Below are 13270 nucleotides of genomic sequence, written 5' to 3' on the forward strand. Positions count from 1 at the left end.
TGAGATTTCGGGGGCCACTGCATTCCCCTTGTCCAGATGCTGGTGCCCGCAGCGGAAGCCGCTTTCGGTACGTCTGGTCCCGCTGCAGCCTCGCATGAAGCTGGTGCCTGTGCCAGCGCCTAGAGCTGTCCACCCCGCTGCAGCCAGTGCGCCTGGTTGTATGCAGTGGCCGGACTCCACGCTCGCTCACTCACACACCCGTCACTCCGTGCCTGGCTCACCCTCGGCAGGCATGAGATCCAGGCCGGTACCACCAGTGGAGCACAGCCTGCCAGGCCACATGGGTGGAATGAGCCCAGCAGGCACAAGCAAAACCCAAGCAGAGGAGCCACCAGCCAAGAGGTTTCTGGCTGGTGGCAAAGCAACACCCTAAGGATCCTGTGACATAACTAAAGTCACATCCTTTATGTAACATTTATTCTATATAGAATGTATCCACATACAACGACATCAGCTTTAAAACAATCCACTGTTACTTGTATAAAATCATCTATAAAATAGAGTGATACACAATACACCTCAGTGAATTAGGCTGATGGTCTAGGATTCAGAAAATGTCATCATTCTCTTTCCCATTTTTTGCTACCATTTAACTGGGTTGTCTTAGGTTCTTTTTTTTTTTTGAGATGAGTCTCGCTCTGTCACCCAGCCTGGAGTGCAGTAGCGTGATCTTGGCTCACTGCAATCTCCGCCTCCTGAGTTCAAGCAATTCTCCTGCCTCAGCCCCCAGAGTAACTGGGATTACAGGTGCCCACCAACATGCTTGGCTAATTTTTGTATTTTTAGTAGAGAAGGGGTTTCACTATATTGCCCAGGCTGGTCTCCAACTCTTGACCTAAAGTGATCCACCCACCTTGGCCTCCCAAAGTGCTGGGATTACAGGTGTGAGCCACCACGCCTGACCCTTAGTTTTTTTTACTGTTCCATGCCTCAATTTATTTACCTTTCATGTGGGATAACTGTCCTATTATGCTGGGCGCGGTGGCTCACGCTTGTAATCCCAGCACTTTGGGAGGCTGAGGCGGGCGGATCACGAGGTCAGGAGATCGAGACCATGGGGAAACCCCGTCTCTCCTAAAAATACAAAAAAATTAGCCGGGCGTGGTGGCGGGCGCCTGTAGTCCTAGCTACTCGGAGAGGCTGAGGCAGGAGAATGGCGTGAACCCGGGAGGCGGAGCTTGCAGTGAGCCGAGATTGCGCCACTGCACTCCAGCCTGGGTGACAGAGCGAGACTCCGCCTCAAAAAAAAAAAAAAAAAAAAAAACTGTCCTATTTCATAGATATGTAAAGAATAACATAAAAATTATTAAACACTTTGCGAATATAAAATGCTATATAAATGATACATAGTAATACTGATACACTCATATAAAATAACATAAAACTTTCTGTTTATAATCTAAAGTTTGGTCCTCCTGTACCTATTATTCTATTATTATCACCCTTCCCAGTTAAACACTTTTTTGTTTTTTTTTTGATGGAGTCTTGCTCTGTCACCCAGGCTGGAGTGCAATGGCGCGATCTCGGCCACTGCAACCTCCACCTCCCGGGTTCAAGCAATTCTCTCGCCTCAGCCTCCCGAGTAGCTGGGATTACAGGCACCCACCATCATGCCCAGCTATTTTTTTGTATTTTTACTAGAGATGGGGTTTCACCATGTTGGCCAGGATGGTCTCGAACTCCTGGCCTTAAGTGATCCACCCGCCTCGGCCTCCCAAAGTGCTGGGATTACAGGCATGAGCCACCGCGCCCGGCCAGTTAAACACATCTTATCCTACACTGCTTTTAGTGATTTTCCATACTTATTAATTTTAGGACTAAAAAAAGTTTTAAAAACTAATATGAGTGGAAATTTCAATATACCTTGGTATGACTTGGCAAAATAACTTTAATGAATTGAGTTCTGAGCTCATAAATAATTGAAGCACCAAACTTCTTTCATCCATTAGGCAGTATTTAGCCACACAGAAAACAGTAACTATGCTTATTTTGATTGCATTACTGAAAACATAATATTGAAAAATTTGTTCCTAAATTTTAAAAAGTCTTAAGATCTGATACCCATAGAAGGAACATCATGTGCTAAGGATGTGATTTGCTTCACTAAGAGACCATATGGTTACCTGCTTATAAGCACGGTGAGTAACAGGAGTAACGACATGAGGCTGCAAGGCTCAAAGGGAATTCAGGAAGTTGTCTAATTCCATGGTTTTCAACATTGTGCACCTGAGTTCTGCAGAGGTGTCTGGGGAAAGGTTTGTTGGAGGCTTTAACCACAGCAGCTCTGATCTTAGAGTTTATCCCTTAAATTTGAGCATCTTTAGGAAGCAATTCATTTGAAGAGTTTCTCAGGTTAAAAAATTGTTTTAAACTGCACATCTAGTCCATTTTGTTTCTTCCAGACACTAGGCATGACTGCAGTGGTGCTTTCTTTTTGTAATGCTTCATCCTATACCCAGACACTCTTGAGGGTAATGGAGTTAGAAGGGCATTCAGAAGCTGATAAATGGCATTCCTGCAAGAGCAAACTTTGGTCTAACCAAGTCTCGATATTAAAAAAAAATCCTTGGCATAAATAAAGCTTATTTAAACAGATTATACCCCTATGTAACATTTGCCCACATGTAAAAACCAAAGAATTCAATTTTCTCAAATCATCAATAGACAGTTTCACTCTAGAAAAGAACTGGTCTCTAACGTCTTAGATATATATGCTCTAACTGGAGTCATTATTTACAACTTACAAACATGTCTTAAATGTTCTTCTATGATGTTAAAATGATACAACAGATTCTCTGTCTCGTTTGGTGAACTTGATCGTTGTTTTGTGGGGATAGTTTGATGCTTGTTATAAACAATTATGAGAAAGCATTATTTCTGAAAAGGCAATTACAAGTGCTGGTGGCACTGTGTTCAGTGAATGTTGGATATTCATGCTGATGTATGTAAAGTTTGCATGCAGAAGATTATAGCATAAAAGGACATTTAGATCATAGACTAAAGTGCATTAGAGTATACACATGCAAGCACTACTTCATTTATATGAATAAAGTTCAAATCAGCCATTTTTCCTACTGGCTCCAACAACTAAAAAATCACGTTTTAATTTCAAAAGGTGTCAGTATTACTCGGGTAAGACTAGAGAATGACAAGCATTTCCTTCCTCATTCAGATACACTTTAGTTGTTAAGAATCCTGATTTAGGCCGGGTGCGGTTGCTCACGTCTGTAATCCCAGCATTTGGGGGGCTGAGGTGGGCAGATCACGAGGTCAGGAGTTCGAGACCAGCCTGGCCAACATAGCGAAACCCTGTCTCTATTAAAAATACAAAAATTAGCCAGGCATGGTGGCACGTGCCTGTAGTCCCGGCTACTCAGGAGGCTGAGGCAGGAGAATCGCTTGAACCCGGGAGGCAGAGGTTGTGGTGAGCCAAGATCACGCCACTGCACTCCAGCCTGGGCAACAGAGTGAGACTCCGTCTCAAAAAAACCAGAATCCTGATTTAGGAACAGCCATGTTGGGAGAACAGAGAACTCAGTGCACATCATCCAGTCTTGAAGCAACTGGAAATGTGCCATCAGGGGACTCTTGAAAAAGTCTCAATTAAGTACCATGAAACAAATGGTTATTCATCTATTTTTAAATTTTTTAAAAGAAAGTAACCAATTTAGCCTAGAAATTGGTATCAAGGACAATAATTAATGAAAGAACAAGAGAAAATAATAACATTAAAAAGTATCATTTTGAGGTATGTCATAGCATTTTAAAATGGCATTTAAAAATACAGTAAAATTGCCCAGGCGCGGTGGCTCACGCCTGTAATCCCAGCACTTTGGGAGGCCGAGGTGGGCGGATCACGAGGTCAGGAGATCGAGACCATCGTGGCTAACACGGTGAAACCCCGTCTCTATTAAAAATACAAAAAATTAGCCGGGAGTGGTGGCGGGCGCCTGCAGTCCCAGCTACTCGGGAGGCTGAGGCAGGAGAATGGTGTGAACCTGGGAGGCAGAGCTTGCAGTGAGGCGAGATTGTGCCACTGCATTCCAGCCTGGACGACAGAGCGAGACTCCGTCTCAAAAAAAATACAGTAAAATAGATGGAGCCTCTCCATATACAATGAAATTCTATCAGGCTTCACTGTGATAACTTGCAGAAGAGACCTTTATGAAGCTCAGTTCTTTACTTTGGATATTTAGATTTTACCTTTAGAACTAAAACAATGCTTCTCTAATTTAGCTGTAATTTTGGAATGTTTCATAATTTATGCAGGGGAGAATTTTTTTGTTTTGTTTTGTTTTGAGACGGAGTTTCACTCTTGTTGCCCAGGCTGGAGTGCAATGGCGCGACCTTGGCCCACTGCAACCTCTGCCTCCTGGGTTCAAGCAATTCTCCTGCTTCAGCCTTCCAAGTAGCTGGGATTACAGGCATGCACCACCAAGCCCGGCTAATTTTGCATTTTTAATATTGACAGGGTTTCTCCATGTTGGTCAGGCTGGTCTCAAACTCCCGACCTCAGGTGATCCACCCGCCTCAGCCTCCCAAAGTGCTGGGATTACAGGCATGAGCCACCGCACCCAGCCCAAAGGGGAGAAGTTTAAACTTTGTATACTAAGAGAAAAGTTTGTTTTGAAAATATTATATAAACGAGAAGCAAAAATGTTCAACGTATTTAAGTGAATAATTTGTTCAAATAGTTTTATACTTTAAATTTACATATAAATAACTTGACATAAAAACATACCAATAGGTAGTGTAGGGACATTACTTAGCACTATTTGAAAATCTCTAGATCAAGATGTTGTATGTTGTTGAAAATGATTCAAGTCTTCCTTTCATACTTTCTGATTGGCTTATTTTTATAATTACTGCCAACTGGTGAGGTTTGACTTCTATTCTTTGCCATTTCAGGAGACATACATGGAGAGAAGGTTGAAAGAGGATTGTTTAAAATCAGACCCTGTCCAATCATCAGTTTTATCTCTCAGACTTTCTGACCTTAATTTCCTCATTTGTAAATTAGATAGTATCCACCTCAATGACTGAGAAAATACGTGACAGAGTACTTTATAAATAATATAGCACTACATAAACATTAGAAATCACTCATATATGGTAAGAACCTCCTAGTTTGTTTTCCTTTTTTTTGAGACGGAGTTTCGCTCTTGTTGCCCAGGCTGGAGTGCAATGGTGTGATCTCAGCTCACTGCAACCTCTGCCTCCCAGGTTCAAGCGATTCTCCTGCCTCAGCCTCCCAAGTAGCTGGGATTATAGGCACCCACCACCATGCCCGGCTAATTTTGTATTTTTTAGTAGAGACGAGGTTTCACCATGTTGGCCAGGCTGGTTTCAAACTCCTGACCTTGTGATCCGCTTGCCTTGGCCTCCCAAAGTATTGGGATTATAGGCATGAGCCACCGCGCCTGGTCTGTTTTTCTTTAGAGAGATGGATAACCATATTGACAGATCATCTTCACAAACTGCCTTGACTTTTAGGCAACATTAGTTTCCTGCTTTAAGAAAATATCTGTATATAATCTTTGGTCAGCCTCTACTTTTTTTTTTTTTTTTAACAATACTGAGAGTAATTTTTAACCTAATGATAAAAATTTCAAATATGAATGATTTCAAACATTTTAGTCTTCTTCCATAATCCTTAAACGTTCAGGATATCAGAGTAATGACAGGTTGTTTCAGATCTCAAATTAATAGAAAGACTAATTTGTTTAGTCAGGTGGGTTGCCAGATCCTTAAATGTGCTCTTAACTGGTTCCCTGTGAAATTAAACATTGGTAGTGTACGTGTTTTTGAAACACCTTGAAATTGTCTTACATAAAGTTTGGTTGTGGTGAATTTATTTGAAGTATTTTCTTTGAAAAAAGTTTGCTAAGTAGATCCTCCAATATTAAAAGAAAAAGGGTATCTCTGTAATAAAGTAAGAAAGAGGATCATTGTTCATCCATCATGCCAACTTCAAGCTAGTTCTTTCTGTCCAGTGCAGCAACACATTTTAGGGCAACAAAGTTCAGAATGGACACAATGGCCTGTTCGGAAAGCATGCAAGTTAGATCAGATCATTTCTTTAAAGTCAGTGTGATAAATTTGTCAACTAGACTCCGACCATAGAAAGAGAGAGATACAGGAAGCCAATGTAAATTGCAGACATGCCAGCTCTGTTGGTTCAATTACAGCTACCTAATGTTGGGCTTAATTTCTTTTTCTTCTTCTTCTTCACTATCATCAACCTGTTGGATGACCAGATCAGCAGACCCATCTTCTACAATCTCCACATAGGATCTATTCTCATCTTCACTCAAGTGCCATCTGGAATCCTTATCTCCATCTGATGGGGACATAAGATGTTGTTCAGCTTCCAAGTCAATGGGGAGGCTGTCTATGCCAAATTCTGCAAGACACTCATTACACAGTCTGTAGCGCCTGGTTCCCTCCTGTACCACTTGCCCTGTTAGATCTGTCACATGACGTTTACATTTTCTGCAGATGAGTTTACATGCCTGGTGAATCTGTGTAGAGATTTAAATAGTGATAAAAGTGATTTTTCAAAAGCAGGACAGTTTGATATTTTAGGTACCAGTTCATAAACTTAAGATGTTCAAAGCCATGCATTAAACTCAAATTAACATCTATTATTGGAAAAAGATCAAGGCTTTTAGTGGTAAATTGATGTCACAGAAATATTAAACATCAGTTTTCTCTAAATAGTGGCTATCATGTTTTTTATTATTAATATGACATAATAATTTCACCCATCCCTTAATCCAATAGCATTTGGTATCTGAGGTAACTTCCTATGATAATAATAATTGCAAACACTATGTGCCATGTACTTATTTACTTATTTTTATTATTTATTTATTTATTTATTTATTTATTTATTTATTTATTTATTTTTGAGACAGTCTCACTCTGTTGCCCAGGCTGGAGTGCAATGGTGCGATCTCAGTTCACTGCAACCTCCGCCTCCGGGGTTCATGCAATTCTCCTACCTCAGCCTCCTGAGTAGCTGGCATTACACGCACGCGCCAGCACGCCCAGCTAATTTTTTTTTTTTTTTTTTTTTTTTGAGACGGAGTCTCGCTCTGTCGCCCAGGCTGGAGTGCAGTGGCGCAATCTCGGCTCACCGCAAGCTCCACCTCCCGGGTTCACGCCATTCTCCTGCCTCAGCCTCTCCGAGGAGCTGGGACTACAGGCGCCCGCCACCACGCCCGGCTAATTTTTTGTATTTTTAGTAGAGACGGGGTTTCACCGTGGTCTCGATCTCCTGACCTCGTGATCCGCCCGCCTCGGCCTCCCAAAGTGCTGGGATTACAAGCGTGAGCCACCGCGCCCGGCTTTAATTTTTGTCTTTTTAGTAGAGACGGGGTTTCACCATGTTGGTCAGGCTGGTCTCAAACTCCTGACGTCGTCATCTGTCTGCCTCAGCCGCCCAAAGTGCTGGGATTATAGGTGTGAGGCACCGCGCCCAGCATACTTTTTATTTTTAAAATAGGGTCTCGCTCTGTCACCCAGGCTGGGGTGTAGTGGTGACTACGGCTCACTGCAGCCTCAGCCTCCCAGGCTCAAGCAATCCTCCCATCCCAACCCACTGGGAAGCTGGGACTACAGGTGCATGCCACCACACCTGGCTAATTAAAAAAAAATGTTTTTGTAGAGAAAGGGTCTCACTATGTTTTCCAGGCTGCATATATCTTAATTTGAGGTGGGGGCAGGGGGTGGAATCTCTCTTGTTTTGTGTATTAATTTTTTATTTTACTAGAGAAAGAAAAATATTGTATAAATTTAAATTTATCAATATTTAAGATAGAAGGAGAACTTGCCATTTTTATTAATAAAAGATCTGGTGGAAAGAGGACCACAGGGATTGGAAGGCTTGGGGTTCTAGTTATTTACTATCTTCGTCACTTACCATGTATCTTGGAGCAAGTGATTTAAAACATTATATAAACCTGCTTTAGGGTGACAGTTAAAATATTTAACTGGTAAGATATGGGCACCACCCAGACAGATGAGAAGCCTGACTAATTCTACTGGACACTCGTCATAAACAACTACTATGGTGCTGCTTCTACATATCAGCCTAGTGTTATCTTTGCTTGCTTCCTATGGCTAATGGAACTATCACTCACAGGGTTAACGTGAGGACCAAATGAGTTAACATGTGTGAAATGCTTTGGTAAACAGTTGTAGTTGAGGAATAATTATGTATTATAATTAGTAATAAACAACTTTGTTCAATAGCTGTCAGAACAGTAGATTATGGGTTCTAATCTAAAAATTATAAAAATTAATCGTATAATGTTGAATCGATGTTTATGGAATATTCATTTAAATAAAGTCAGGACAGTATAGAAGTAGGGCACCAAATGCAGTAAAAAAGTCCAAGAAGCTGGGCACGGTGGCTCATACCTGTAATCCCAGCACTTTGGGAGGCTGAGGTGGGTGGATCACTTGAGGTCAGGAGTTTGAGATCAGCCTGGCCAACATGGTAAAACTCCATTTTTACTAAAAAATATACAAAACTTAGCTGGGCATGGTGGCACACACCTGTAATCCCAGCTACGCGGGAGGCTGAGGCAGGAGAATCACTTGAGCCCAGGAGGCAGAGGTTGCAGTGAGCTGAGATTGTGCCACTGCACTCCAGCTTAGATGACAGAGTGAGCCTCCATCTCAAAAAAAAAAAAAAAAAAATCCAAGAAAGCTAATATAGTCTGGTAAAATATGTAGGAAAATGTATGGAATTACCACTAGTACAGTTATTATCCTGTGCGTAACTGTTGACATATTAACCAGTAAACATTAAAAGTACATGATTTGAATGAATTCTGACTTCTCCTGAGATAGTAATATTATGTGTATTAGGTTGGGCATAGTAGCTCACATCTGTAATCCCAGCACTTTGGGAAGTAAAGGTGGGTGGATCACTTGAGGCCAGGAGTTCAAGATCAGCCTGGCCAACATGGTGAAACCCCATCTCTACAAAAAAAAAAAAAAAATTAGCCGGATACGTGCTTGTAATCCCAGCTACTCGGGAGGCCAAGGCAGGAGAATCACTTGAACCCAGCAGGTGGAGGCTGTGGTGAGCTGAGATCGTGCCACCGCACTCCAGCCTGGATGACAGAGTGAGACTCTGTCTCAAAAAACAAACAAACAAACAAAACTATGGGTATCAAATGTGGTATTGTTTTTGTTACAAGCTCTCATACAGATTCATGTCCATCCCTCCAAAATATGTATCTTCTAACTCTATCCACTGAAATAGTGTAAAAGAAATGACACCTCCATAACAATGACTGCCCGGACTTTGGGCTCTAATTTCACTTTCCACTAAAGGAAATGGATTGAGAAATGGCTGATTCCAGCTCTGTGGTAGGGAAAGTACAAAGTGAGTCTAGGCCTCTTTTGGAGCCAGAGAACAAGGACACTTTCAAAATTTAATGGAGTTGTGACAAAAGGAGACAAGAGCCAGCATCAAGGTAGAGACTGTTCACTGGATAAAACTAAAAATTGAGGCCGGGCGCGGTGGCTCAAGCCTGTAATCCCAGCACTTTGGGAGGCCGAGGCGGGCGGATCATGAGGTCAGGAGATCGAGACCACGGTGAAACCCCGTCTCTACTAAAAATACAAAAAATTAGCCGGGCGCAGTGGCGGGCGCCTGTAGTCCCAGCTACTCAGGAGGCTGAGGCAGGAGAATGGCGTGAACCTGGGAGGCGGAGCTTGCAGTGAGCCGAGATCGCGCCACTGCACTCCAGCCTGGGCGACAGAGCGAGACTCTGTCTCAAAAAAAAAAAAAAAAAAACTAAAAAAAACTAAAAATTGAGTGTCAAAAAGAATAATAATTATGGATCCAAACATAATAAACCAATACAATTCCTCAAATTCCTGAGACCATATGATATCTAGAAATGTAAGACCAGCAGGTGTTGTGGCTCACGCCTGTAATCCCAGTACTTTGGGAGGCCGAGGTGGATGGATCACTCCAGGTCGGGAATTCAAGACCAGCCTGGCCAACATGGTGAAACCCCATCTCTACTAAAAATGCAAAAACTAGGTGGGCACCTGTAGTCCCAGCTACTCGGGAGGCTGAGTCAGGAGAACTGCTTGAACCTGGGAGGCAGAGGTTGCAGTGGGGCAAGATCACACCATTACACTCCAGCCTGGGCAACAGAGCGAGACTCTGTCTCAAAAAAAAAAAGAAAGCAGGTGTAGTGGAGACCTCCTTTGGTTGGACAGCTGTAACTAGACTGAGAACCTACCAGACAAGGATTCAGTAATCACTGGTAGATGCTGAGTATCTACAGTGGTGATTCTGACCTAGACACTTAAAGCATTTATACAGTTTATATTATCTTTGGCTCTGAACAGACCAGTATATAAAAACATATTAGACTAAGTGAATTAAAATGGAAATATAAAACTGTTTACCAACAAAAGAATATACCCCACTTCAAGGTCTCAAAGGAGAATAAAAATCAATATACATAATTATGCTTTAGGTGCAAAGTAAAAACACTAAGTTGGAAGAATTTTAAATATGGTAGAGTTGTGTGAAAATATTTCCCTCAGCAAATGAGATGATCCTAAAGCCCATAAATGTACATTTTTTTTTTTTTTTAGACAGGGTCTCGCTCTGTCATCCAGGCTGGAGTGCAGTGGCACAATCTCAGCTCACTGTAACCTCCACTTCCTGGGTTCGGGCAATTCTTGTACCTCAGCCTCCTGAGTAGCTGGGATTACAGGTGTGCGCTACCATGCCGGCTAATTTTTGTATTTTTGGTGGATGGGGTTTCACCATGTTAGCCAGGCTGGTCTTTTTTTTTTTTTTTTTTGAGATGGAGTCTCACTCAGTCGCCCAGGCTGGAGTGCAGTGGCGCAATCTCGGCTCACTGCAAGCTCCGCCTCCCAGGTTCATGCCATTCTCCTGCCTCAGCCTCCTGAGTAGCTGGGATTGCAGGCGCCCGCCACCATCCCTGGCTAATTTTTTTGTATTTTTAGTAGAGACAGGGTTTCACCGTGTTAGCCAGGATGGTCTCGATCTCCTGACCTCGTGATCCGCCTGCCTTGGCCTCCCAAAGTGCTGGGATTGCAGGTGTGAGCCACCGCGCCCAGCCAACCAGGCTGGTCTTGAACTGAACTGGCCTCAAGCAACCTGCCCGCCTTGGCCTCCCGAAGTGCTGGGATTACGTGTGTGAGCCACTGTGCCTGGCCAACTGTACGTATTTCTTAAGAAGTAAAATGATGGGTCAGGTATGGTGGCTTACGCCTGTAACCCCAGCATTTTGGGAGGCTGAGGAAGGTGGATCACTTGACCCCAGGAGTTCAAGACCAGCCTGGGCAACATGATGAAACCCCATCTCTACAAAAAATACAAAAATACAAAAATTAGCCCAGCATGTTGGTGCAGGCCTGTAGTCCCAGATACTCAGGAGGCTGAGGTGGGAGGATAATTTGAGCCTGGGAGGTCGCGGCTGCAGTGAGCTGAGATTGCGCCACCACATTCCAGCTTGGGCGATAGAGAAAGACCCTGTCTCAAAAAAAAAAAAAAAAAAACAAGGCCGGGCGTGGTGGCTCATGCCTGTAATCCCAGCACTTTTGGGAGGCTGAGGCAGGTGAATCACCTGAGGTCGGGTGTTCGAGACCAGCCAGGCCAATGTGGTGAAACCCCATTTCTACTAAAAATACAAAAATTAGCCAGACGTGGTGGCACACACCTGTAATCCCAACTACTCAGGAGGCTGAGGCAGGAGAATTGCTTGAACCCGGGAGGCAGAGGTTGCAGCGAGCTGAGATTACACCATTGTACTCCAGCCTGGGCAACAAGAGTGAAACTCCGTCTCAAAAAAACAAAAACCAAAAAAGAATTAGTAAAACGATGAAAAAAAATCATACATACTGTTCGAAAATGGCTACTTAGATGGTCTAGCCTGCTGAATCTTTTCCCGCAAGCCTGACATGGATAGGGCCTTTCTCCTGTATGACAACGAAGGTGGCGCTTTAGGTCTGCCTTCCGCTTCACCACATGTGTGCAGTACGGGCACTTGAATCGCATCCGAGGCAGATCATCTGTCAAGAGACGCTTTGATTAAATCACTGGAAAGTTCATAATAACAATTCTAATATCAGAAAGAATCCAATCCAAGCCCACTGGAAACAAGGAAAGAAAAAAAATAAACTTAAAAAAAAATGAAATAAAAAGAATTCACAAGCAGTTGGTTAGCCCAAAAAATAAGAGATGAAAGAAGTTTTATTAAGACTAGATTGTCAGTGTAATCCTAAGTATAGAAATTTAACTTCAAGGCCGGGCGCGGTGGCTCACGCTTGTAATCCCAGCACTTTGGGAGGCCGAGGCGGGTGGATCACGAGGTCAGGAGATCGAGACCACAGTGAAACCCCGTCTCTACCAAAAATACAAAAAATTAGCCGGGCGTGGTGGCGGGCGCCTGTAGTCCCAGCTACTCAGAGAGGCTGAGGCAGGAGAATGGCGTGAACCCGGGAGGTGGAGCTTGCAGTGAGCCGAGATTGCGCCACTGCACTCCAGCCTGGGCGACAGAGCAAGACTCCGTCTCAAAAAAAAAAAAAAAAAAAAAAAGAAATTTAACTTCAGTATTTGATACATTCAGAAAGTTGGGTAAATTCAGACTGCTATGCTTTTGTTTTGTTTTTTTTTTGAGATGGAGTTTCGCTCTGTTGCCCAGGCTAGAGTGCAATGGCACGATCTCCACTCACTGCAACATCTGCCTCCTGGGTTCAAGTGATTCTCCTGCCTCAGGCTCCTGAGTCGCTGGGATTATAGACATGCGCCAGCACTCCCAGCTAATTTTTGTATTTTTAGTAGAGACAGGGTTTCACCATGTTGGTCAGGTTGGTCTCAAACTCCTGACCTCGTGATCCGCCTGCCTCGGCCTCCCAAAGTGCTGGGATTACAGGCGTGAGCCACTGTGCCCGGCCTGCCATGTTTTTTTTAAATTTAATGCAGTAGGGTTATTAGATTTTAAATGTAAAATAGTACTATATTTTTTAACTGTACACAATTTCAAAGTAAAAGTATTTAATATTTAAGCTTTTTTCTTGGAGGAAAATCACTTGAGGTAAGGAGCTTGAGACCAGCTTGGCCAACATGGCAAAACCCTATCTCTACCAAAAATTAAAAAATTAGCCAGGTGTGGTGGTGCAGGCCTGTAGTCCCAGCTATTTGAGAGGCTAAAGTGGAAGAATCGCTTGAACCTGGGAGGTGAAAGTTGCAGTGAGCCAAGAT

General features: G+C 43.1%; 1 protein-coding gene across 6 annotated transcripts in view; it reads right to left on the minus strand.

Annotated features, from left to right (window-relative positions):
* Positions 1-1868: 1868 nt before the first annotated feature.
* ZBTB8A (zinc finger and BTB domain containing 8A) overlaps positions 1869-13270 on the minus strand; it is a 62721-nt gene continuing 51319 nt past the window's right edge. For 5 of the 6 annotated variants that reach the window (XM_055255565.2, XM_055255566.2, XM_055255568.2 and 2 more), the window contains 2 exons: positions 11909-12078; positions 1869-6521 (listed from right to left, as the gene is read on the minus strand). In XM_055255565.2, coding sequence (XP_055111540.1) covers positions 6189-6521; positions 11909-12078 — 503 coding nt within the window. In that variant the 3' untranslated portion in view covers positions 1869-6188. The remainder of the gene's footprint in view (positions 6522-11908; positions 12079-13270) is intronic. The other variant, XM_063627976.1, reaches the window with a different exon arrangement.

The sequence above is a fragment of the Symphalangus syndactylus genome, chromosome 12 (genome assembly GCF_028878055.3).
Source record: "Symphalangus syndactylus isolate Jambi chromosome 12, NHGRI_mSymSyn1-v2.1_pri, whole genome shotgun sequence".
NCBI classification, from domain to species: domain Eukaryota; kingdom Metazoa; phylum Chordata; class Mammalia; order Primates; family Hylobatidae; genus Symphalangus; species Symphalangus syndactylus.